Source organism: Anomaloglossus baeobatrachus, chromosome 5, assembly GCF_048569485.1.
Source record: "Anomaloglossus baeobatrachus isolate aAnoBae1 chromosome 5, aAnoBae1.hap1, whole genome shotgun sequence".
Lineage (NCBI taxonomy): Eukaryota > Metazoa > Chordata > Amphibia > Anura > Aromobatidae > Anomaloglossus > Anomaloglossus baeobatrachus.
The window spans coordinates 239,681,108-239,708,512 of record NC_134357.1 but is presented as its reverse complement, the minus strand read 5'-3'; the positions used below and the strand labels follow the sequence as shown (position 1 = coordinate 239,708,512).

Here is a 27,405-nt window from a genome sequence, read left to right as displayed (position 1 = left end):
ACCCGGGGAAGCGTGCCAAGATGGGAAATGGACAGCTTCCGCCGGTCAAGGTCCACTGTGCGGTGTAAGGGACCGCCGCTATGGTGGGTGAAGAGTGAGCGGGTTGCTGCTAGCGATCGTCCGGAATGTCACAGACGATCTATGTACACCGATCTGCCCTAACCCGTGAGGGTTGTATGGCACGGATCTCACGGCTCGGTGTACCTGTTGCACGGGGAAGCACAGAGGTGCCCACGCACGTGTGCCAGTGGAAGTCACGAGAATATGGCACGAGGGTAGCACAGAGGTGCCCACGCACGTGTGCTTTCAATAACCAGGTGAGTCCGGTGGAGACTCGAGGAGCTCACCTGGGACAGGAACACGGCCTGTTGAAGTGGATACTGCCGGAGCAGCAAGGCAGGAACACGGCCTGCAAATGAGGTACTGCCGGAGCAGCAAGGGCCAAGCCCACAAGAGACAGTAATGCCTGAGCAGTGGCGTGGCAGCACGCTGCCAGACATCCAAACATAGTAGGACGGTCGCGCGCCGCCATGATGGCAGAGGGAGCTTTTAAGGAGGTGCAGCTCCACCCGAGGGCGGGCGCGAGGCGGAGATGACGGACTTGACCCAATCAGGGTCCACGACGTCCCAGCCTGGCCAGTCAGGATTCACCACGTCACCAGCCTTGTCATCAAGCCGTGTGACGTCAGTGAGCGAATCAGGACCCACCACGCATTGCACATGCTCACCCTCCTGCCTCTGGGAAATAGAGGCGGGATCCTCGGTCTCACAATGTGCAGAGATAACGGGAATCTCACTGCTTCCCTGAGCAGTAAACCTCTGCACATTGCGCAGCCTCGCAGACCTTCGGGGCCGCTGAGCAGGAGAGTCTGCGGCAGGCCAGGAATGGGAGACCGCTTCACTCCTTGTAACAGGAGAACCACTAGGTGTCACCCTTCTGCTGCCTCTCTGAGAAGAAGGTATCTCCTGCACACTGCGCAGTCTGGCAGACCTTCGGCGCTGCTGAGCAGGAGTGCTCGTGGCAGGCAAGGAATGGGAGACTGCCTCAGTCCTTGCCTCAGGAGAGCCACGAGATGTAACATTACCCCCCCGTCTAGGCCCCCCCCCCTGTCCGTGCTCGAAGGCCGCTATCAAACCCGGGGCGCGGATATGATCCTCCAACTCCCAGGATCTATGCTCCGAACCACGGCCAGCCCACTCCACGAGGTAGTACCTCTTGCCCTGTATGACTTTTGTCTCCACAAGTTTTGCCACCTCAGGGTCGTCGGACGGGGAGTCGGTTTGAGCCGACAGGGACCCCGAGAATTTATTAAGTCGTACGGGTTTCAGGAGGGACACGTGAAAAGTGTTGGCTATAGCCCAGCGTGGAGGGAGCTGGAGTCGATATGCCACTGGGTTTACCTGCTGTAGTACTTTAAACGGACCCAGATACCTAGGGGCGAATTTGGCTGCCTGTACCCGTAGGTTAACATTCTTAGAGGACAGCCATACTAGGTCACCAGGGGCGAAGGATGGTGCAGGGCGGCGGCGAACATCAGCCGTTGTCACCATCCGGTCTTTAGCCCTTTTAAGAGCCTCTTGGGTGTCATCCCAGATCTCCCGGGCCTTGGTCGCCCAATCCTCCACTCTAGTATCGGGTGACGTAATGGGCATCGGAACCGGGATTCTGGGATGTTGTCCGTTATTGAGTAGGAACGGAGTCTGGCCAGAGGATTCATGGACCGAATTGTTAATGGCAAATTCGGCCCAAGGAAGGAGGTTAGCCCAGTTGTCGTGGTGCACGGATATAAAATGGCGGAGGTAAGTTACCAAGGTCTGATTAGTCCTCTCCACTAGTCCATTGGTCTCGGGATGGTATGCGGAGGAGATGTTCAGCTCTATCTGCAGGAGCTTACAGAGCTCTCTCCAGAAGCGAGACGTGAACTGGGGACCCCGGTCGCTCACCACCTTGTCAGGCATGCCATGCAACCTAAATACATGCCGAATGAACAAGGTGGCGAGAGCACGTGACGTCGGGAGTCGTGGGAGAGGCACCAAGTGGACCATTTTAGAGAAGTGGTCCGTGATGACCCATACGACCCTGTGCCCTGCTGACTTGGGCAGATCTCCCAGGAAGTCCATCCCTACCACTTCCCAGGGACGATCCGGCACTGGCAGTGGGTGAAGAAGACCTGCCGGTCTCTGCCGGGACGGCTTATTCCGAGCACACGACATACAGGCTCCCACATACTCCTGTATGTCCTGGGGTAGTCTCGGCCACCAATAATGCCTGGTCACCAGGTCTCTGGTCCTTTTGACCCCGAAGTGACCCCCAACCTTGGAGGCATAGGCCCACGAAAGCACCTCGTTCCGTAGTTCAGGGGGAACGAGGGTCTTGCCAGGTGGCACCTGGTCCAAAGAAGTGGGAGTGACCATCCTCAAGCTGTCCGGGGGTAGTATAAGACGAGGCTCCTCCTCGTCCTCCTCCAAGACAACCATACAACGTGACAAGGCATCGGCCCGTACGTTCTTCTCACCGGCCAGGTGGCGGATAATAAAGCGGAACCGGGAGAAGAATAAAGACCAACGGGCCTGCCTTGGGTTCAGGCGTTGTGCTGTCTGGAGGTATGTGAGGTTTTTGTGGTCAGAAAATACCTCAAATGGATGCTTCGCACCCTCCAGGAGATGCCGCCATTCCTGGAATGCTAGTTTCATTGCCAGTAACTCCCTATCCCCTATGGAGTAGTTCCTCTCGGCCGGAGAAAAAGAAACAAGGATGCTTCCTTCCTCGTTCGTTTTTCTGGTACAGGACTGCACCTGCACCGACCGAAGAGGCGTCTACCTCCAGTAGGAAGGGTTTGGAGATGTCTGGACGATGAAGGATGGGAGCTCTGGAGAAGTGAGTTTTTAGAGTGTGAAATGCCTCTACCGTTTCTCGTGTCCATGCTTTGGGATTAGCGCCCTTGCGGGTAAGGGCAATGATGGGTGCTGCCACCGTCGAGAAGTTGGGAATGAACTGGCGATAATTGATAAACCCCAAGAATCGCTGGATCTCCTTCAGCGAGCGGGGCTCAGGCCAGTTCATCACTGTCTCCAACTTCCCCGGATCCATTGCTAACCCCTGACTGGACACGATGTACCCCAGGAACGGCAAGGATTCCCGTTCAAAAACGCACTTTTCCAGCTTAGCATATAGCGAATGGGTACGGAGCCTCTTAAGTACTCGGATGACATCCCTCCGATGGGTGGTAAGATCGGGGGAGAAGATAAGAATGTCATCCAGGTATGCAACCACGGAAAGATACAAATCCCGGAAAATGTCATTCACAAAGTCTTGAAATACAGCGGGGGCATTGCAGAGTCCGAAGGGCATTACTAGATACTCGTAGTGACCGTCCCTGGTGTTAAAGGCGGTCTTCCACTCATCGCCCTTTCGGACTCGCACTAGATTATACGCCCCGCGTAGATCCAGCTTTGTGAAGACCTTTGCCCCGCGGAATCGATCAAATAGCTCAGTAATGAGGGGCAAAGGGTATTTGTTCTTGATCGTGATTGCATTTAATCCCCTGTAATCGATACAGGGGCGCAGATCCCCTTCCTTCTTCTGCACAAAAAAGAACCCTGCACCAGCCGGTGAAATAGACTTGCGAATGAACCCCTTAGCCAGGCTGTCCTGAATATATTTGGACATAGCCTCCGTCTCTGGCGCAGAGAGTGGATACACTCTGCCCCTAGGGGGCTCGGAGCCTGGCTTCAGGTCTATTCGGCAATCATATGGCCGGTGGGGAGGAAGAGTATCTGCCGCCCTTTTTGAAAAGACATCCCTGTAGGCCTCATAAGGTGTCGGTAAACCCGGCCCCTCTGTATTCCCTGAGGACCCTACCGACCTAATGGTAGCGGGTGGTTCGGTAGTCACGAGGTGCTCTCTACAGGATCCTGCCCAGGATGAGATCTCCCCTGTTGCCCAGTTGAGTATAGGAGCATGCTGTCTCAACCAGGGAAGGCCCAGTAGGATCTCATCCGTCCCCCCTGGAAGCACCAGGAAGGACACCTGCTCATGGTGTCCCGGTGGTACATCCATCCTGAGAGGGATGGTGATCTGGGTGATAGGATCGAGTAGTATGGACCCGTCGACTACCCGAACCCTGAGTGGCTTGGGCAACAGAACCAGGGGAACTGAGTATCGGGTTGTCAGGGAGGTCGAGAAGAAATTGCCTTCAGCGCCTGAGTCCAAGCAAGCCAGGGCAGAGAAGAGAGTAGTGCCGAACTGCAACTGGGCGCTGATAGTCAACCTAGAGGGAGAGGTAACGTCTAGAGTCCCCCCTCTGATAGAAACTAGACGCTGTCTTTTCCCGACGGTTTTGGGACATCGGGTAGCTATGTGTCCCCTCTGCCCACAGGAAAAGCAGATGACACAAGACCGAGAACCTGGGGCAGAGGAGACCACCTTGGACACCTCCATTGACTCCACGGAGTCGCCTAAAGGACTGGCTGGGAGACCTGTCTGATGGAAGACGGGAGGCAGACGCTTTTTAGGCCGAGAAAACGTGGGTGCTGAAGAGACCTCGAGCCTTCGCTCCGCCTGGCGGATGCCTATGCGAGAGGCAACCTGAATCAAGGACTCTAAAGTGGCAGGCACCTCACGCGTGGCCAGTGCGTCTTTGACAAACCCTGCCAGGCCCTCCCAAAACACAGGGACAAGGACCTTATCCGGCCAGTCTAGCTCTGCGGCAAGTGTCCTAAAGTGTACCGCAAAGTCCCCGACTGAAGCGGACCCTTGCCGAAGTCGTAGGAGGCGCAGTGCGGAGTCGTGGGTGACTTGAGGCCCGAGGAACACCATTCTCATGGCCCCAAGATAAGCTGTTAAGTTATTCACCACCCGATCTCCGCGCTCCCACAACGGCGTGGACCACTTCAGCGCTCTCCCTGTGAGCAGGGACTGGACGAAGGCTACCCTCGCCTTCTCGGTAGCGTATAGAGTCGCGGACAGCTCTAAGTAGGTGGTAACCTGGTTTATAAAACCACGGCACTCAGAGCTGTTGCCGCTAAAGCGCTCAGGAAGCGCAAGGCGAGGAGACCTTCCGCCCAATAGCACAGCCTGGGTAGCCGCCTGGGTGGCGACTGTCGTCAGAGTAGTCTTATCGGAGGAAGACTGCTCCACTGCTGCCAATCGTGACTCCAACTGCTGCACATAACGCAGCAACTGCTGCTGCTCTTCAGCCATAGCCAGACCTTTGGCGCGACCGTAATGTTACGAGGGGGACCCGGGAAAGCGTGCCAAGATGGGAAATGGACAGCTTCCGCCGGTCAAGGTCCACTGTGCGGTGTAAGGGACCGCCGGTATGGTGGGTGAAGAGTGAGCGGGTTGCTGCTAGCGATCGTCCAGAATGTCACAGACGATCTATGTACACCGATCTGCCCTAACCCGTGAGGGTTGTATGGCACGGATCTCACGGCTCGGTGTACCTGTTGCACGGGGAAGCACAGAGGTGCCCACGCACGTGTGCCAGTGGAAGTCACGAGAATATGGCACGAGGGTAGCACAGAGGTGCCCACGCACGTGTGCTTTCAATAACCAGGTGAGTCCGGTGGAGACTCGAGGAGCTCACCTGGGACAGGAACACGGCCTGTTGAAGTGGATACTGCCGGAGCAGCAAGGCAGGAACACGGCCTGCAAACGAGGTACTGCCGGAGCAGCAAGGGCCAAGCCCACAAGAGACAGTAATGCCTGAGCAGTGGCGTGGCAGCACACTGCCAGACATCCAAACATAGTAGGACAGTCGCGCGCCGCCATGATGGCAGGGGAAGCTTTTAAGGAGGTGCAGCTCCACCCGAGGGCGGGCGCGAGGCGGAGATGACGGACTTGACCCAATCAGGGTCCACGACGTCCCAGCCTGGCCAGTCAGGATTCACCACGTCACCAGCCTTGTCATCAAGCCGTGTGACGTCAGTGAGCGAATCAGGACCCACCATGCATTGCACATGCTCACCCTCCTGCCTCTGGGAAATAGAGGCGGGATCCTCGGTCTCACAATGTGCAGAGATAACGGGAATCTCACTGCTTCCCTGAGCAGTAAACCTCTGCACATTGCGCAGCCTCGCAGACCTTCGGGGCCGCTGAGCAGGAGAGTCTGCGGCAGGCCAGGAATGGGAGACCGCTTCACTCCTTGTAACAGGAGAACCACTAGGTGTCACCCTTCTGCTGCCTCTCTGAGAAGAAGGTATCTCCTGCACACTGCGCAGTCTGGCAGACCTTCGGCGCTGCTGAGCAGGAGTGCTCGTGGCAGGCAAGGAATGGGAGACTGCCTCAGTCCTTGCCTCAGGAGAGCCACGAGATGTAACACAGGGCCTATGGACCCCGACCAGGCTTGGAGTCGCCATTAGAGGTCAAATCCATCAGTGACCGGAACCCCAGGGGTTTTCCTAACAGCCAAGACCCGATTGAAGGCAACCGTACAACCAACAGAAGGAAATACAGCTACCGCCACAGCTAGAGTTCCAAGGGCCAGAGCCTGCGGGCAAAAGGGCTCCTCCGGCACATACACACGCTGGGGAGCGGGTTACCGGTGGGAATCCATCGGGACCGAACATACACAAAGGTGCAGGGAAAGGCAGCCACCACTAACCGTCCAGGAGAAGCCACAGCAGCCGGCTGTGGGACCCTTCTATCCAGCCGTTTGGTTTACCAGAGACTTTGCGTACCTTTGTGGCTGAGTGAGTACTACCGTACTGTCTGGCACCGCGCTGCGCAGTCCAAGCGACTCTGCACCCATCCAACCCTGCCTCCCCGTCATCTCACCGGGCCCCGGGACCACCAACCCCTACCCACAGAGGGGGAAAACAACATCCCAGCTGCTCCCTGCCATCGCTCCCGGTATCCCCGTCACCAGCAGCGGTGGTGCCCAACCTCACCACAACCCGTGGGTGGCGTCACGGACCAAATCCCCAAACCAAACTACCCCCTTTCACTCACGGGCGAGGAGCGCCGCTCGAGTCCCGGGATCCGAGCCACCGAGCAGCCATCGCAGCAGCGTCGGACCCGAGCGTTAGCGAGCGCAGCACAGCGGCGTCCTTCCCCGCCCGCAACAACTTGGCGTCACGAACAGGATCTTACCGTTCTGCCGGCTGGTAGAAGTTCGCCTTGTGCCCCGCTGGTGGTGTCCGGCCAAAAAATTTCAGAATCCGCCATCTTGGGCGCGAAGATTTTCCCGCTCGAGCGTCTTCTCGAGCAGTGGAGGCGCGAAAGCCGAAGCCCCGCCCCTGAAGAGGAGGTGCTGAGAAAAGACCAAGGGGGACGGATGGCGTCCGGCTGCATGTAAACCGAGGCCATAAAAGCAGGGACGCCAGGACTCTGCCGCCATTTGGTTCCTGGAAGATACCGCTGCCAGCATGTACCGTCCGTCCGGTAACCCCGCAGTCCGCGAACCCGCGCCCGGCACCGCAGCGTGGGTGGAGGTCCGGACCGTTCAGCTGAGCAGCCGCCTGCAGGTCCGAATGCAGCTCCTCCTGGAGGAATAGGAGGCCGACATGGCGGATGTGGTGGCGGCCATACGAAGACGCGAGGTGGAGGAAGTCTTGGAGGAGCGGGTAAGCGACCCACGCCCCTGTGTTCCTACGGGATCGGTCGTCGTGGCTGAGGGGCCCGGTCTGCGCCCGCTCACCCTGCTGCCTCCCCCGCTACCCGTGTTGGCTGCTGCTGCCCCGCCACTAGGCCCGCTACCCGCACAACCGGTAGCGGAACCCTGCCCGTCCGACCAAGCGGACCAGTCTGCAGCTGAAGCCCGCAGACGCCCCGAGCTGCTTCCCTGGAAGCTCCCGAAGGCATCATCCGTCTGCGAAGACTTACCGGTGGCGCCGGAAGTGACCGTGCCCAGTCCCGTCCCGGCTCTGGTGATCCGTCCCATGCAGGAGGAGGCGGAGGTCAAGCGGGAGAGGACCCCTGTACCCATTCCCCACGCCTCGGCTGAGGCTGCGCCGGGTCGTTGCTGCGAGGCAGCGCCCCAGGCCATGTCACCTCGGGATCTTCCACCGAGGGCACCAGTAGTGGGCAGTGTAGTGGAAGTCCCGCGGGGCCCGACCCGCACGCAGGGGCAAGCAGCCGCCCCTTACTGGGACAGGGAACCGACCCCGCTGGGCCGAGAGATTGCAGAGAGGGAGAGGCGGAAGGCTGAGCTGATAGCCCGCACCATACAAGAGAAGGAGAACCTCCGCAGAGCCACCTTCCAGGTACGGGGCCCGAGATACGAGGGTCAGGTGCGAAGATTTGACCCCCGCCGGGGGTATGGATTTATTTTTGAGCCGGGCCTGGAAGCCGAGGTGTTCGTGGCCCGCCGGGATGTTAATGCCCATCTACCAGAGAGCCACCCAGGCCGTAACCTGCTCCTAGGCGATCTGGTGACTTACACGCGGCACTGTGGGGAGAGGGGCTGGTTTGCCCTGGATGCAAAGCTGAGAGGGGGCCAGGAGGCCCAAGAACCGGCCCAGTCCCCTCCTCCGGCCTGCGCTGTGGATCTGAAAGAAGGCAGCGGTTCCTCCGTTGCACCGTTGTCCCCGTTGGGACCACCAGTACCGTTAACCTGTTAAGTGAATGCCTGTGAATCAACCGAGTAAATCATCTGATTATCCGTCTGAAGAGAACCGTCCCCGTTGGGACTGGAGTTGTTGTCCCCTGATTAACCGTTGATTACCCCCCCACCATGCATAAGAAACTGCTTATGGACATGCCTGAGAACTTGCAGGGCACCCACGAACTGGTGGGATTGTAAATATGTTGGGGCATGTTTCCGTTGCCGCCTCCGGAGAGGCTGATTTGGAGGATGGGCCTGGAGGAAAGAGATGGCCCAGGCCCGCCACTACCGCAACCGGTGGCAATCCTCCGGGGGTCAGGGGTCCCTCATGGACGTGGGGTCCCCTGAAGTGACAGTCGGGTGTGAGACACCGTACCCGTTCCCGCTCGGGCAGCCTGGATCTGGACTGGGGTCAAGGGGTGCTGCCCACTTCTTAGGGGCAGCATCAGGGCCAGGTTGCTTGGGTGGGAGAGCGGAAGCCGTCCGTTTAATGTTAATAAAAATGTAAATATATCTGTTTTGCAACGTTCAAGATGACCTGAAGTATGCTTAAAGTTTACCGTTACATGTTATTTATTATTTTTACAGTTGACAAGAAAAATAAAACCGGTGATGGACGGGCAGCCCGCGGACGGTCTGCATTTAACCAAGGGGGAATGTGGCACCCTGGACTAGCCAGGTCGTCACAGGTACTACAACATACACCCCCACCCTGAGACAGGCACATCAGCCAGACACAAAATCCTTGTTGCCTCCCTCCAGGGGCTGATGTCCACACCAGGTGGGGTGGAGCCAGGCGGTTGGCCCCACCCACTGAGGAGTTGTATTGCAAATATAAAAATGGCTATTTTTTGAGCCTATACATTATGTAAACTATAACATTGATTAATCAGACAGACAAAGTGTACATGGTTACAAAATCTTGTGTATGCTTAAAGGTCCAGTCACACTAAGCAACTTACCAGCGATCCCAACAACGATAGGGATCGCTGGTAAGTTGCTAGGAGGTTGCTGGTGAGATGTCACACTGCGACGCTCCAGCGATCCCACCAGCAACCTGACCTGGCAGCGATCGCTGGAGCGTCGCTACACAAGTTGCTGGTGAGCTCACCAGCAACCAGTGACAAGCCCCCAGCGCCGCGTGGAAGATGCTGCGCTTGGTAACTAAGGTAAATATCGGGTAACCAACCCGATATTTACCTTGGTTACCACCGCACGGAGCTACACGTGCAGAGAGCAGGGAGCAGCGCACACTGAGCGCTGGCTCCTTGCTCTCCTAGCTACAGCACACATCGGGTTAATTACCCGATGTATGCTGCAGCTAAATGTGCACAGAGCAGGGAGCAGCGCACAATGCTTAGCGCTGGCTCCTTGCTCTCCTAGTTACAGCACACATCGGGTTAATTAACCCGATGTGTGCTGCAGCTAAATGTGCACAGAGCAGGGAGCAGCGCACAATGCTTAGCGCTGGCTCCTTGCTCTCCTAGTTACAGCACACATCGGGTTAATTAACCCGATGTGTGCTGCAGCTACATGTGCACAGAGCAGGAGCCGGCACTGACAGTGAGAGCGGCGGAGGCTGGTATCAAAGGTAAATATCGGGTAACCAAGGACAGGGCTTCTTGGTTACCCGATGTTTACATTGGTTACCAGCCTCTGCAGAAGCCGGCTCCTGCTGCCTGCACATTTAGTTGTTGCTGTCTCGCTGTCACACACAGCGATCTGTGCTTCACAGCAGGACAGCAACAACTAAAAAATGGCCCAGGACATTCAGCAACAACCAACGACCTCACAGCAGGGGCCAGGTTGTTGCTGGATGTCACACACAGCAACATCGCTAGCAACGTCACAAAAGTTGTTCGTTAGCAGCGATGTTGCTAGCGATGTTGCTTAGTGTGACGGGGCCTTTAGGGTTTCTGTGTATACCATTGTAACAGAAACCTTATGATTTACTTACCTCAAATATCTGATGGTTTTGTGTGTTTGCTATCCATTGAAATTTAAACTACCGTATATACTGGCGTATAAGACGACTTTTTACCCCCTTAAAATAATGGCTACAGTGGGGGGTCGTCTTATACGCCGGATATACGGGGGGGGGTGTGTATGTACACTGCAGCGTCCAGGGGAGGTGGGGGCAGCAGCTCTGGAGCACAGGGGAACGCTGCGGGCTGCATCCTTTGATCTCCTGCACCCGCTCATATAATATGCACAGCCGCTGTCCATCTCCGGTGGTGCTGAAATCGCACGCAGTGAGGGGCTGGAGCAGCGGTGCATATTCTATGAGCCTGCGTCCCAGTGTGATCGCACATGTCCCCCATGTGTTAGATTTGGCCCCCAGGCTGCTGCTCCTTCTAAAATAAAAAAGCTTTACTTACCCCTGCAGCGTTTCTCCCTGTGTCCCTGCTTCCACTGTGATCAGGCACACAGAGATCTCAGGCTGCTGTGCCGATCACATGACCGCACTGACAACCAGGAAGTGGAGGAACAGAAGCACGGAGCCAGACAGGAGATAAGGAAAGAGGGTTTTATTTTACTTTGGGCAGCAGCCTAGGGGCCATATCTGACACAGGGGGACTTGTGCGATCTATAGGGGCCATGGGCAGCACTATGGGGGCGATATCTGACACAGGGGGACTTGTGCGATCTATATAGGGGCCATGGGCAGCACTATGGGGGAGATATCTAACACAGGGGGACTTGTGCCCATTATGGGCCCCGGTGAGCTGCTTCTAACCCCCCAGATGTATGCCCTGCCAATCCCCCCCCCCGCCGATGCCGCGGGTGCTGTACCCGCCGAGCCGCTGGTGCAGGTCCCACAGAGCAGCAGAGTTGTGTGTATTTGTCTGAATGTAGCAGAGTTGTATGTGTTTGTCTGTATGTAGCAGAGTTGTATGTGTTTGTCTGTATGTAGCAGAGTTGTACGTGTTTGTCTGTATGTAGCAGAGTTGTATGTGTTTGTCTGTATGTAGCAGAGTTGTATGTGTTTGTCTGTATGTAGCAGAGTTGTATGTGTTTGTCTGTATGTAGCAGAGTTGTATGTGTTTGTCTGTATGTAGCAGAGTTGTATGTGTTTGTCTGTATGTAGCAGAGTTGTATGTGTTTGTCTGTATGTAGCAGAGTTGTATGTGTTTGTCTGTATGTAGCAGAGTTGTATGTGTTTGTCTGTATGTAGCAGAGTTGTGTGTGTTTGTCTGCATGTAGCAGAGTTGTGTGTGTTTGTCTGCTTGTAGCAGAGTTGTGTGTGTTTGTCTGTTTGTAGCAGAGTTGTGTGTGTTTGTCTGTTTGTAGCAGAGTTGTGTGTGTTTGTCTGTTTGTAGCAGAGTTGTGTGTGTTTGTCTGTTTGTAGCAGAGTTGTGTGTGTTTGTCTGTTTGTAGCAGAGTTGTGTGTGTCTGTTTGTAGCAGAGCGTAGTACCATTGTTTCAGCCCAGTTGTGGCTTTATACAGCAGGGAGGAGCATTCCTTGCTGTACTAAGTGAACATTGGAGCGATTGATCTGTCAATGGCCCTTTAAAAACATATTGTACGGCTCTCGCGGAATTAAAATTAACATGTTGCAATCAAAGCAGACTTTTTTTCATTTGGGAGCGGGGTAGTCTTATACAGTCAGTATATCCCAAATTCTATATTTTTAGGGCAGAAGTTGGGGGTCGTCTTATACGCCCAGTCGTCTTATACGCCGGCATATACGGTATGATTTACTTTAGTTCAACAATCTGATGTTTTAGGTGTTTGCTATATACACAGACAGACAATATATCCATTTACCTAGCTCAAATACCTGATGTGTATTCATGGGAGATTTGAATGTCTGTGGGTTTATTACCCCATTGTCTGATGTGTGGTGTATTTCTGATTCATCTATGCCCAATGACTGGCCATCAAAGGGCATGGATCAATAAGACTACAACACATTAACTCGAAGGCTTGTAATATTGTTCAAGCCTCTATAAGATCAGATGAAGTATAGCACAGACAGAAGCTCGTGTTTCCTGCCTCCGTGAGACGTCCGGGCAGTGATGTCCAGGAGTCCTCTGTCTATGTCATGCTTCTCTGACTTCCAGACAGATGATGTTTCAATGCTCCTTGGTGATGTAAGTATATTTAACTGTACTTAACCTTTGTATGTTGATTATACAAAAGTGTACGCAATATCATACTTTTCCTTTAAGTTTGTATTTCATATTAACCTTTATAATAAAATTACTTAATTGCCTTCTTTAAAGCCGTATCTGAACCTTAGTGCTAAAAATATTAGCAAAACATTTGGCGTAGTCGGCAGGATACGCAGAAGGCTTTGAGTATTTTTGTTAGTGTGATATTGCGTAAAATATGCCTCTTTTTAAGAAAAAAGTGGTTGTGAGTGAATGCATTGAGATTCCAGGTTGGGAACAGAGTCCCTATGATATTTTGGCAACCAAGTGGTCGCACAGTGTTGGTTTGAGTGAACCATGGGACAAATGTTTGAAAAATGCTGAACCTGTAGATGTGGTTGAATGCTTGCAGAAAGTGAAAGTGGAGAAAGGTAAAGAATTGGGCGCTGTTGGTAGGCGTGGATGGATCCTGTTGTCTGCATATAGAAAACAGCATCAGGAAAAGATACGTATGGTAACAAAAGTTCAGGAATTAGAGAGACAGTTGTATGAGGTCCAGACTGCATTGGTTACAGCACAGTGTCAGAATAAGTTGTCAGTGGACAAATGTGATGGATATCAGCATGATGCAGACAAGTCTGATGTATGTATAGAGCAGTACAAATACAGAAAGAAGAGAGGGAAGGAGAATAGAACGGAAGTAGCTTTGGCCATAGCCAAAGCGGGGTCAGAGGGGAACTCAGATGAGTGGAGTGGTGATGTACAGAACTCATCTGATTCTGAAAACGTCACCGACCCAGAACAGGAGGATGAACATGTCAGTGGGGACAAGGAAATTGATCCTCATCTTAACCCAATAAGAGTTCATCCAATATACCATAGACGAGTTGTAGAAACAGCTAGAGGTAAGCAGAACAGGAATATGGTAGAGGATTGCAGTCAGCTTCTTGATCGTTTTTCACAAAGGTCAAATGAACCTTTGATAGCTTGGATAGTCAGATTATGGGAGACAGGGGCTCATGGAGTACAGCTGGATGCTGTGGATGGCCCAAAGTTTGTTCAACTCAGCCATGAGCCTGTAGTGAAGGAAGCATTTTGTTCCTTGATAGTTCAGCGACCACATGTGGTGTGTAGTATGATGGATGTTGTGGCTATGGCATTGCAGCATAAATACCCATCTAAGGCGGACTGGCCGCCTAATGAAAAACCATGGTTTACATTGAAAGATTGTGCTCGGAGATTGAAGGAGGAGGCTATGAAAAATGCTATTTCAGCAAGTGCATATGACAATTACATGCAAGTTGTTGTAAGTGTTTCTATTAGAAATTGTATCATTAGAAATGCCCCTGCAGCTTATAAACATGTCATGATGGCATTAATGGTAAATCAGACTGGGAAACCCATCTCCAATACATTGGAGGCGATCCGACAGTTAGGGGGTCTGGGAGAATGGGGTCCCAAACAGAGAGATCAGCTTAATTTTGAAGAACAGTGTAACAACGTCAAAAGTAGTACAAATCGTAGATCCCGTGTTACCAGGAGAGATATGTTTATGGCCCTGATAAAGGATGGTGTTCCCTGGGATAAAATAGATGGGATTAGTACTGACGAGATGTGGAAATTGTATCAAAAGAGAAAATTGTATCAAAGGAGAGGACTCAATAAAAAGTCAGGGGTTTCACATAATAAAAAGGTTGCAGCAAAAGATTCTGAATCTCCACAGCGCAGGCGAAGCAGGACACGGGGAGAAAGAGGGCCCATTTTCTCATCGTCACCAGCAAAGCCTATACCACCGGGGGTGTTGGATCTTTATGCTGAAATCAAATGTTTGGTGCAGGAAATCAAAGCCCAACAGAAGAGGTTGTCATCATCTTCCACCAAGATGTCTCCATCTGAAATGGAAGATAGATGGGGGGAAAAAGATAAGGGTAACATTGAGACCACAGAGGAGATTGAAATTAATAAGGGTAATATTGAGACCACAGAGGAGATTGCCGGTAACATTGAGACCACAGAGGAGATTGAAAAAGATAAGGGTAATATTGAGACCACAGAGGAGATTGAAAAAGATAAGGGTAATATTGAGACCACAGAGGAGATTGAAATTTATAAGGGTAATATTGAGACCACAGAGGAGATTGAAAAAGATAAGGGTAATATTGAGACCACAGAGGAGATTGAAAAAGATAAGGATAATATTGAGACCACAGAGGAGATTGAAAAAGATAAGGGTAATATTGAGACCACAGAGGAGATTGCCACCAATACAGAATGTACAGAGATATGTAAAGAGATAAGTATTACAAAAGCCATTCCTGCTCATAAACAATACAGAGCCGTCCAAATGTTCACAAAGGAGAGACTAGAAACCAGCAGAATCCCTGTGTTCAGTCTATTGGAAGGGCAATTATTTTTGCTATTGTTTGGTTGGTCATATATTTACATACCCATGCTGCTAATTAATACAGCACAATATACCAATATGGTTGGTTAAATAGTGAGCTTTTTAGGCTGTCAAGTTAGATGTGAATCTTTTAGCATATGGATAATGGACTGGATAAAATTGTGTTTTGTGTATTATTTGAGCTTGTATTCTAATCATGTTTGTGCTTTCTTTTTAGACTGGAGACCAGAGTTTTACATGTTATTAGAGCAATCAGGCTAAAACAATGAAACAAGTAATCATCCCATTGTGATGAATGGGTATTGTATTTACCTAATGGTTGTTGTTTGTTTTATGTGTATGTTCAATCAGGACCACAATAGGCTTGTAAATGCCCTCTCAGTATGATGGTCTCATGGTCCAAAGGTCAGATTTGGCCTTAAACTGAACTCAGGTAATGAGAGAAGAGATAGATCAGGATTATTAATTAAGGTAATTCTAATGAATAGTGGAGACAGTGACATGTTAATACAGGAGTGAGATAGAATAGCTCAGTTGCTAGTACTGTCTATTTCTAAAATATAGATAGTCAGAGGGAGGGCTCCTTCAGTTCTGCAGAGAAGATAAATGATTTGGATCTTCACATCCTATCAATGATTGTGCAAAAATTTGGGTGAAACAATTGAGTGACAAAGGTATTCCAGAACCTGCTGAAGTCATTGCTCGAGGAGCAGACAATGTGCTGACAGTTATGAAACAAGACAAGTGGGAATACATCCCAACTGACAGATGAGTAATATGTGTATTTTTGTCCCTTTAGATCAAAATCTGGAAATGTTGCATCATTGGCGCCACCATGGGCATGGATCTACTTCCGTCAGAAGCCAAGCAACCTTCAGACCGAAAACAGAGAGACCAACCATGGAAAATGTGGCCTTATTGAAAACCAAACAGAAGAAGACCTAGAAGAAGAAGATGTGACCCAAAACTTCACCTCCAATCTGTATTGTGCCTATATGAACTGCACTGGGGAACATTCTCTAACAGAAGAGATGATTGCCCTAAGGACTCAGAGGACTCCATTCTCCGGACTCCTCAAAGCAAAATAGGCAGATGTCAACAATTAAAAATACAGAATCAGACAGGCTATAAAGAGATTGCTATTATTTGTGGCTGTCATACAAATAAAAAATGCAAACGTATGAGGGCAGGAAATAATATGAGATTAACAATATAATGACCGTTTCATCATATACACAAAATGTAAAATTGTTAACAAAATCATACAAGGATTACCTATAATAATTGTAGGAACACTCACTGTAGCTGCAGATGCTGCTAAAGCAGTAGGCTGATTCTCTTGTTTGGTGGTTACATTTATAAATACCACAAGTAGAGATAGATATACTAGATTTATTACATTACACAAGATAATGGTAGATGGTGGGAATGGGTACTTTCTTAGTTACCTGATTTTTGGATATATTCGTTATATATTAGGAGTAATATTTGCTATAATTTGTGCATGCATTGCTTTGTGTTGTTGTATACAGTGTACACTTTCCTTATGTCAATCATCTGCTAAAACCATGCCCTTAGGATATGGTACCTTGTATAAATAATCTATGGCTCAAAATAGCCAAGGGTGTTGCAAATATAAAAATGGCTATTTTTTGAGCCTATACATTATGTTAAACTATAACATATTGATTAATCAGACAGACAAAGTGTACATGGTTACAAAATCTTGTGTATGCTTAAGGGTTTCTGTGTATACCATTGTAACAGAAACCTTATGATTTACTTACCTCAAATATCTGATGGTTTTGTGTTTGCTATCCATTGAAATTGAAACTATGATTTACTTTAGGGTACCTTCACACTAAGCGATGCAGCAGCGATCCGACCAGCGATCTGACCTGGTCAGGATCGCTGCTGCATCGCTACATGGTCGCTGGTGAGCTGTCAAACAGGCAGATCTCACCAGCGACCAGTGAACAGCCCCCAGCCAGCAGCGACGTGCAAGCGACGCTGCGCTTGCACGGAGCTGCCGTCTGGAAGCTGCGGAGACTGGTAACTAAGGTAAACATCGGGTATGGTTACCCGATGTTTACATTAGTTACCAGCGCACAGCTGTGTGTGCAGGGAGCAGGGAGCCGCGCACACTGAGCGCTGGCTCCTTGCTCTCCTACCATAGCTACAGTACACATCGGGTTAATTAACCCGATGTGTAATGCAGCTACATGTTCAGAGAGCAGGGAGCCGCGCACACTGCTTAGCGCTGGCTCCTTGCTCTCCTAGCTGCTGTACACATCGGGTTAATTAACCCGATGTGTACAGCAGCTACATGTGCAGAGAGCCGGAGCCGGCAGCACAGGCAGCGTGAGAGCTGCAGAGGCTCGTAACTAAGGTAAATATCGGGTAACCACCTTGGTTACCCGATGTTTATCTTGGATACAGCTTACCTCAGCTGTCAGATGCCGGCTCCTGCTCGCTTCATTTGTCGCTCTCTCGCTGTCACACACAGCGATCTGTGTGTCACAGCGGGAGAGCGGCTTTGAAGAAAACGAACCAGGGCTGTGTGTAACGAGCAGCGATCTCGCAGCAGGGGCCAGATCGCTGCTCATTGTCACACACAGCGAGATCGCTAATGAGGTCACTGCTGCGTCACAAAATGCGTGACTCAGCAGCGATCTCGGCAGCGAGCTCGCTGTGTGTGAAGCACCCCTTAGTTCAACAATCTGATGTTTTAGGTGTTTGCTATATACACAGACAGACAATATATCCATTTACCTAGCTCAAATACCTGATGTGTATTCATGGGAGATTTGAATGTCTGTGGGTTTATTACCCCATTGTCTGATGTGTGGTGTATTTCTGATTCATCTATGCCCAATGACTGGCCATCAAAGGGCATGGATCAATAAGACTACAACACATTAACTCGAAGGCTTGTAATATTGTTCAAGCCTCTATAAGATCAGATGAAGTATAGCACAGACAGAAGCTCGTGTTTCCTGCCTCCGTGAGACGTCCGGGCAGTGATGTCCAGGAGTCCTCTGTCTATGTCATGCTTCTCTGACTTCCAGACAGATGATGTTTCAATGCTCCTTGGTGATGTAAGTATATTTAACTGTACTTAACCTTTGTATGTTGATTATACAAAAGTGTATGCAATATCATACTTTTCCTTTAAGTTTGTATTTCATATTAACCTTTATAATAAAATTACTTAATTGCCTTCTTTAAAGCCTTATCTGAACCTTAGTGCTAAAAATATTAGCAAAACAGGAGTTCACAGTCCTGGAGGCGGAAAAAGGAAGTGAGTTGAGCTGAGGTCAGATCAGAGAGTGAAGGAGTGAAGTAGGAGTGGAAGAGCAGACTGACCGTGTCCGGGTGAGTGGCCCGGGCACTAAGAGCAAGGTTGGCAGACGGTGGTGGCCGTCTGCAGGAGAGGCAGATCAACGCGGAACCGTAGGACCAGGGACGGGCGGTGGGCCGCCGGTACTGAACCGGGGAGCGAAGTGAAGCCAGCACACACAGGCAGGGCCTACGGACCCCGACCAGGCTTGGAGTCGCCATTAGAGGTCAAATCCGTTAGTGACCGGAATCCCAGGGGTTTCCTAACAGCCAAGACCCGATTGAAGGCAACCATACAACCAACAGAAGGAAATACAGCTACCGCCACAGCTAGAGTTCCAAGGGCCAGAGCCTGCGGGCAAAAGGGCTCCTCCGGCACATACACACGCTGGGGAGCGGGTTACCAGTGGGAATCCATCGGGACCGAACATACACAAAGGTGCAGGGAAAGGCAGCCACCACTCACCGTCCAGGAGAAGCCACAGCAGCCGGCTGCGGGACCTGTCCATCCAGCCGTTTGGTTTACCAGAGACTTTGCGTACCTTTGTGGCTGATTGAGTACTACCGTGCCATCTGGCACCGCGCTGCGCAGTCCAAGCGACCCTGCACCCATCCAACCCTGCCTCCCCGTCATCTCACCGGGCCCCGGGACCACCAACCCCTACCCACGGAGGGGGAAAACAACATCCCAGCTGCTCCCTGCCATCGCTCCCGGGATCCCCGTCACCAGCAGCGGTGGTGCCCAACCTCACCACAACCCGTGGGTGGCGTCACGGACCAAATCCCCAAACCAAACTACCCCCTTTCACTCACGGGCGAGGAGCGCCGCTCGAGTCCCCGGATCCGGCCCACCACTCGAGCCACCGAGCAGCCATCGCAGCAGCGCCGGACCCGAGCGTTAGCGAGCGCAGCACAGCGGCGTCCTTCCCCGCCCGCGACACATATTTCTTGCCACTTGCAGATGCTGTCGCAGCTCTCGTGTTTGCTTTGCTTTCTGGAGACACACAATGGTACAGTCGGCAGCGCTCACCTCTCCGGTGAGCAGCTCAGTGATCTTGTTAGTGAGGTCCAGGATCTTCTGCTCGTTGGTTTTTCCATGCAGCAGGGTGTGACATGGTGGTTCCATGACTGAAGTCTGGCTCTGTCCTGCCAACATAGGTGGATTTCGGCTTTGTGTACTATTCCCATCAATTCTCTTCTTAACCACTGTGTGGTCCTGTGTGTAGAGAGGGACTGATAAACTCAACATGCTTGGAGCATATATCTCACACGTCTGTTTCAGGAGAAGTTGCAGCAGAATGTCTGTTTCTGCCTCTAGCTCCTCATCAACCTAACCCTTCATAGAACTTTACAAGCACTAACTGTCATCTCCTATCTCAGTATTGGCATTTACTGAGAGTGGAAGATCAGTCCAGGAGAACAAAGAAGCAGATTCATGTGATAAAATACAGATGGTGAAATGAGAAGAACATGTCACCAAAGGACATCTATGTTTTGATTTCTTTGCCTGTTTGTATTGGATGTGTTGTTACCGACATCTGGTGAGATATTCAACTCAATAGCACCTTTAGAAAATATATTTACTTTGAAAACTGGTGACATGTTCAATACTTACTTAAATACTTACTATTCATTGGTTAAAAAAAAATAAATTAAAAAGGGGTGGTCCATTACCTATATAGCCCTTTATAAATACCCATCTTTAAGCCCTAACACCTTTTATAATTAGATTTATTGTTAAAGCACCACTTGTGCATTGTTTCATTTCAAACCTGGAGTGGTGCTACTAATAGAAACCAAGGAAAAAATTGTGAAAACATACCCTGCTGTAACTAAATAAAAGCATAGTGCATATAAACATAGGGTACTTAGTAAACACTGTTTTTGATCAAAAAAAGCATAAAGCTATCCCACCAACGCCAAGGTGTACCCAGTTGGGATAGTACCTACACTCTCTAATATTAAAACCCTACCATGGGTCTAAAATAGGCCTCAATGTGGCTAAGGGCTGAGAGCGACCGGGTCCCAACAGGACACACACAGTCAGGGGGATTTACAGAATGAAATGTCCAGCTCGCTGAGAAGGGGGCCACTCCCTGTTTGTACTGAATACAAAAAAAAACTACATAAAAACAAAAAAGTGAGCCGGAGTATGAGATGGTATACATGGAACTTGTGAGACCATGTTCACACTGGCCATGAGACAAAGAGAAACCAAGGAAAAAATTGTGAAAACATACCCTGCTGTAACTAAATAAAAGCATAGTGCATATAAACATAGGGTACTTAGTAAACACTGTTTTTGATCAAAAAAAGCATAAAGCTATCCCACCAACGCCAAGGTGTACCCAGTTGGGATAGTACCTACACTCTCTAATATTAAAACCCTACCATGGGTCTAAAATAGGCCTCAATGTGGCTAAGGGCTGAGAGCGACCGGGTCCCAACAGGACACACACAGTCAGGGGGATTTACAGAATGAAATGTCCAGCTCGCTGAGAAGGGGGCCACTCCCTGTTTGTACTGAATACAAAAAAAAAAAAAAAAACTACATAAAAACAAAAAAGTGAGCCGGAGTATGAGATGGTATGCATGGAACTTGTGAGACCATGTTCACACTGGCCATGAGACAAAGAGAAACCAAGGAAAAAATTGTGAAAACATACCCTGCTGTAACTAAATAAAAGCATAGTGCATATAAACATAGGGTACTTAGTAAACACTGTTTTTGATCAAAAAAAGCATAAAGCTATCCCACCAACGCCAAGGTGTACCCAGTTGGGATAGTACCTACACTCTCTAATATTAAAACCCTACAATGCTACATGGACTATGGGAGTGTACGGAAATTCACAGGTTCTGGAATCAAGTTAGATTATTTGTCCAGGCAACATGGGGAATTTCTGGAAATCTAGAGCTAATGGTGTGGATTTTCCATTCCTTTGAGGGAGGAGTAAGAGGGGGATCGGACATGCCGGGAAAGAAGAAATATACAATAGTACATGACATAGCCATGATAGTCAAACGGTCCATATTAAAGCATTGGATACAAAGGGAGGGACCATCCATAAAAGAGGTCATCGGTGAACTACATAATTTATTGAGGCTGGAGAAAGTGGAAGCGGAAAGGGACAAAGATAGGTTGACACCCAAGTTCTTTGGGAAATGGAGAAATTTCATTGAAAGTCAATTTACTCAGGGAGAAATAAATAATCTGATGACACCTTTTATACAATCGGAATGGTACCTTCTGAATGATAGCCAGGACAAACTGGGTAAATTAAAAATCACGGAGGTGTGGGTTCCGGAGGAAAGGGAGAAGAGACGCTAAGGTAGCAACAAGACGTGCCAGAAAATTTGGAAGTATTCGGGGTTGGCTTAGGGGCTTAATGATTCTAATTGACCTGTATCGCGTCTGTTATTTCTTAGTACTTTTGCCTTGGTTTAATAGAGACCATATCAATCAGATAAACAGTTTAAAATATCAAGTTGGGGCATTGCACCCTAATATGTCACATATTGTCAGACAAATGTTTTTCCTTGTGTAACCTTGAATATCTTGTTATGTTTATAAAAAATTGGAAAATCAATAAAAAGTTTTTGAAAAAAAAAAAAACCCTACCATGGGTCTAAAATAGGCCTCAATGTGGCTAAGGGCTGAGAGCGACCGGGTCCCAACAGGACACACACAGTCAGGGGGATTTACAGAATGAAATGTCCAGCTCGCTGAGAAGGGGGCCACTCCCTGTTTGTACTGAATACAAAAAAAAAACTACATAAAAACAAAAAAGTGAGCCGGAGTATGAGATGGTATACATGGAACTTGTGAGACCATGTTCACACTGGCCATGAGACAAAGAGAAACCAAGGAAAAAATTGTGAAAACATACCCTGCTGTAACTAAATAAAAGCATAGTGCATATAAACATAGGGTACTTAGTAAACACTGTTTTTGATCAAAAAAAGCATAAAGCTATCCCACCAACGCCAAGGTGTACCCAGTTGGGATAGTACCTACACTCTCTAATATTAAAACCCTACCATGGGTCTAAAATAGGCCTCAATGTGGCTAAGGGCTGAGAGCGACCGGGTCCCAACAGGACACACACAGTCAGGGGGATTTACAGAATGAAATGTCCAGCTCGCTGAGAAGGGGGCCACTCCCTGTTTGTACTGAATACATACAGTGGTGCTACTAATGTAAGGTCTCTGCCCCTGCAGACTGCTCCAGTGTTTGGGGGAGAGAGCCAGGTTTCACTTTTCAATGCAAGTCCACAAGAGCCTTGTTCTTGCTCTCATAGACTTGCACTGACAGTTGGTGACCTTTACAATCAAAAGGTTTGGTCACAAGATGCTGGTGCATGCCTGCAGTGGCAAGGGAAGAGCTGAAAACGGAGGATTGTTAGTATAATAGGATATAACCTTAATAGTACCACTCCATCACTGAAATAAAAAAATATTTGGAGTGGTTCTTTACATTTCCTATACTTCTCACTATGCAGATATTATTCCTGTGTTTTGTTTTGTTTTTATTACTTTACTTCCTCTAATGATTTGTTTGAGAGAAGTCCCAAAAAGAAGTCACAGGAGTCTGGGGCTGCACTCACTTCTCTGCAGCGTCTATAACCCCTCCTGACACAAGACGTTATAAGGTGGCGGCTGCGTCACTTACCACAGCCTCTGTCACAGCTGTCCCCGATGACATCCTGGTTCAGTGAAGGTGACAGAGAAGTAAGCACATCTTCAGTCGCTGCTGCCACGCTCACAGGCAGTGAATCCAACACAGCAGTCTCTTTTCCTAAAAGGAATCGTCATCAGGGTGCGGTGATAGAAGAGACGAGTGACACCAGCGCTGCCGCCTGATGACGATTCGTTTGAGGGAGGTGATAAAAGCAGGATGAGTGATGGTTGTACTGCCCAATAGCTTTTCACCATCCTCAAATGAATCATCATCAGGAGGCGGCGCTGTTGCCACTCACACTGCTTCTATCACCACCTTGATGACAATTCATTTCAAGGAAAGAGACTGTGGAGTTAGAAGCAGTGGCTGTGGCGGCAGCAACTGAACATGCAGTCACTTCTCGATCACCTTCAGTGAATTAAGATGTCATCGGGGGGCATTGGTGACTGAAGCTGTGGTAAGTGACCGCAGTGCCGCCCCCTGATGACGTCCTGTTTCAGGAGAGGTGATAGACACTGCAGAGAATTGAGTGCAGCCCCAGCTTCCTGTAATGTCCTGTTAGAGACTTCTCTCAAGCGAAACATCACAGAAAGTAAAACAAAAATGAATATAGGTTAGAAGGACTTTAAGATAAGCATCTATAGAACGCTTCAAATAATGGACTTGCCCTTTAAGTCATCTATATTAAAGAAAACTGATATCAATGTGACAAATATAAAAACAAATCCCTCACCTCTCCAGTCAGAAGATAGATGATCTCCAGGGTAAGATTCAGTATTCTCTTGGCCATGTTATTCCTGTACTTCTTCATATTCAGTGGCTTGTACATGAGAATTATCTGCTTGAGGCGACATCTATTGGGGGATCCTAGTGCAGAAACCTACACTGATAACTGATGAGAGAAAAATGCATAGTGAAGTACACGTGTCGCAACGTCTTGTTTACATACAATAAGTGGTGAGAGCCTCCTCCTGTAAAATACCTGTTTATTGTGCCATACAATGCTCTGGACACGGGAGCAAAAGTCCAAGTGCAGGTGATTTGTGCCATTGATTTGCTTTACTTTTTTGTTTCAGTGCCATTCTCAGACCTGTATCGTTTCTTATTTTTGCCATTGCTGGAGCTATGTGAGGGTTTGTGCTTGTAAAGCTGCAGTTTGCACTGTCACTATTCTGGTCTTATTTATTGTTCGGGAATGTAGACTGGAAAACGGCAATTCATCTCTTTTCACTTTACAGGGTTTACTGTTTGGGTTCATTATTGTATATGTTTATAGATCAGACGTATGAAAGCAACAATATGAAATATGCTCTTATTTTTACTGCTTGAAAAAGGGGAGGTTCAAAGTTTTATATTTACAAAAACTTGTTTTTTTTCCATTTTTTTAGTCCTCCTAAAGGACTCACAATCGTTTGTTCTATACAGTATACTAGAATTATCCTGTATTGCAGTAGATAAACAAAATGATACTCTCCTATGAAGCCAAGTGACAAGCAGACCTGGCCTAGTTCACAAGAGGACAAAGATGGCCTTCACCAGCAATGACAACCCAAGAGGAACAATGGGTGTCGGTGTGCACAGGCACCTGCAAATGTGGCATTTAAAAGCATGCAGAGTTTGTTATTTCTTTACCAGAGCAGATCTGTGGCATTTATGTTTAATCTCTTTTTTAATGAAAAATTAAGGTTGGATACAATAAGCAGGGCTGCAGACCAAGGCAAACCCCCAAATAGTCTGTGGCATTTACAGTGTATATAAAAAAGTCTACACACCCCTGTTAAAATGCCAAGCTCTGCCTCCAGCTCCTCCCTCTGCCTCCAACCCCTCCCTCTGCCTCCAGCCCCTCTCTCTGCCTCCAGCCTCTCCCTCTGCCTCCAGCTCCTCCCTCTGCCTCTAGCCCCTCCCTCTGCCTCCAGCCCCTCCCTCTGCCTCCAGCTCCTCCCTCTGCCTCCAGCCCCTCCCTCTGCCTCCAGCCCCTCCCTCTGCCTCCAGCTCCTCCCTCTGCCTCCAGCTCCTCCCTCTGCCTCCAACCCCTCCCTCTGCCTCCAGCTCCTCCCTCTGCCTCCAACCACTCCCTCTGCCTCCAGCCCGTCCCTCTGCCTCCAGCCCCTCCCTCTGCCTCCAGCCCCTCCCTCTGCCTCCAGCCCCTCCCTCTGCCTCCAGCTCCTCCCTCTGCCTCCAGCTCCTCCCTCTGCCTCCAGCTCTTTCCTCTGCCACCAGCTCCTCCCTCTGCCTCCAGCTCCTCCCTCTGCCTCCAGCCCCTCCCTCTTCTCTCTGCATAGAATCCCTGCCATCTCCTATCCCAGTTATGGGAAAGTCCTCACTGTATGCATATTTTACTTCTGAACTGAGAATTTTGATAATGACAGATCAATTCTGGTAGCAAAAGAAGCAGATGTGTCTGATAAATCAATAGTACACATGTATATAAGCAACTTTGTAATATATCTTATGAAATGAAAAATTAAAACGACGGTTGCATGTGATGGATGCGTTGTAAATAGTGTGATGTAAAGGCAACGGATTCCTGTGAAATAACACTTTGCGTTAAGCCGAGAGAGAGAGCCCTCATCATCACTGCACACACCCCGGCACTACCGCACTCATCATCCCCGCACACACCCCGCCACTACCGCACTCATCATCATCCCCGCACACACCCCGCCACTACCGCACTTATCATCATCCCTGCACACACCCCGCCACTACCGCACTTATCATCATCCCTGCACACACCCCACCACTACCGCACTTATCATCATCCCTGCACACACCCCGGCACTACCGCACTCATCATCATCCCCGCACACACCCCGGCACTACCACACTCATCATCATCCCCGCACACACCCCGGCACTACCACACTCATCATCATCCCCGCACACACCCCGCCACTACCGCACTCATCATCATCCCCGCACACACCCCGGCACTACTGCACTCATTATCCCCGCACACACCCCGCCACTACCGCACTCATCATCATCACTGCACACAACCCGGCACTACCACACTCATCATCATCACTGCACACACCCCGGCACTACCACACTCATCATCATCACTGCACACACCCCGGCACTACCACACTCATCATCATCACTGCACACACTCCAGCACTACCGCACTCATCATCACTGCACACACCCCAGCACTACCGCACTCATCATCATCCCCGCACACACCCCGCCACTACCGCACTTATCATCATCCCTGCACACACCCCGCCACTACCGCACTTATCATCATCCCTGCACACACCCCACCACTACCGCACTTATCATCATCCCTGCACACACCCCGGCACTACCGCACTCATCATCATCCCCGCACACACCCCGGCACTACCACACTCATCATCATCCCCGCACACACCCCGGCACTACCACACTCATCATCATCCCCGCACACACCCCGCCACTACCGCACTCATCATCATCCCCGCACACACCCCGGCACTACTGCACTCATTATCCCCGCACACACCCCGCCACTACCGCACTCATCATCATCACTGCACACAACCCGGCACTACCACACTCATCATCATCACTGCACACACCCCGGCACTACCACACTCATCATCATCACTGCACACACCCCGGCACTACCACACTCATCATCATCACTGCACACACTCCAGCACTACCGCACTCATCATCACTGCACACACCCCAGCACTACCGCACTCATCATCACTGCACACACCCACTACCACACTCATCATCACTGCACACACCCCGCCACTACCGCACTCATCATCACTGCACACACCCCGGCACTGCCATTATCATCACTGCACACACCCCGGCACTACCGCACTCATCATCACTGCACACACCCCGGCACTACCGCACTCATCATCACTGCACACACCCCGTCACTACCGCACTCATCATCACTGCACACACCCCGGCACTACCGCACTCATCATCACTGCACACACCCAAGCACTACCGCACTCATCATCATCACTGCACACACCCCGCCACTACCGCACTCATCATCACTGCACACACCCCGGCACTACCGCGCTCATCATCACTGCACACACCCCGCCACTACCGCACTTATCATCACTGCACACATCCCGCCACTACCGCACTCATCATCACTGCACACACCCCGGCACTACCGCACTCATCATCATCCCCGCACACACCCCGGCACTACCACACTCATCATCATCCCCGCACACACCCCGCCACTACCGCACTCATCATCATCCCCGCACACACCCCAGCACTACCGCACTCATCATCATCCCCGCACACACCCCGGCACTACTGCACTCATCATCCCCGCACACACCCCGCCACTACCGCACTCATCATTATCA

General features: G+C 50.1%; 1 protein-coding gene across 2 annotated transcripts in view; it reads right to left on the bottom strand.

Annotated features, from left to right (window-relative positions):
• The window catches only part of LOC142311123 (uncharacterized), a 105,846-nt gene that overhangs the window by 24,528 nt on the left and 53,913 nt on the right, over positions 1-27,405 (bottom strand). For both annotated transcript variants that reach the window (XM_075349252.1, XM_075349253.1), the window contains exons 2-3: positions 23,799-23,957; positions 19,415-19,600 (exon numbers count right to left, since the gene is read on the bottom strand). In XM_075349252.1, the coding sequence (XP_075205367.1) occupies positions 19,415-19,600; positions 23,799-23,894 (282 nt within the window). In that variant the 5' untranslated portion in view covers positions 23,895-23,957. The remainder of the gene's footprint in view (positions 1-19,414; positions 19,601-23,798; positions 23,958-27,405) is intronic.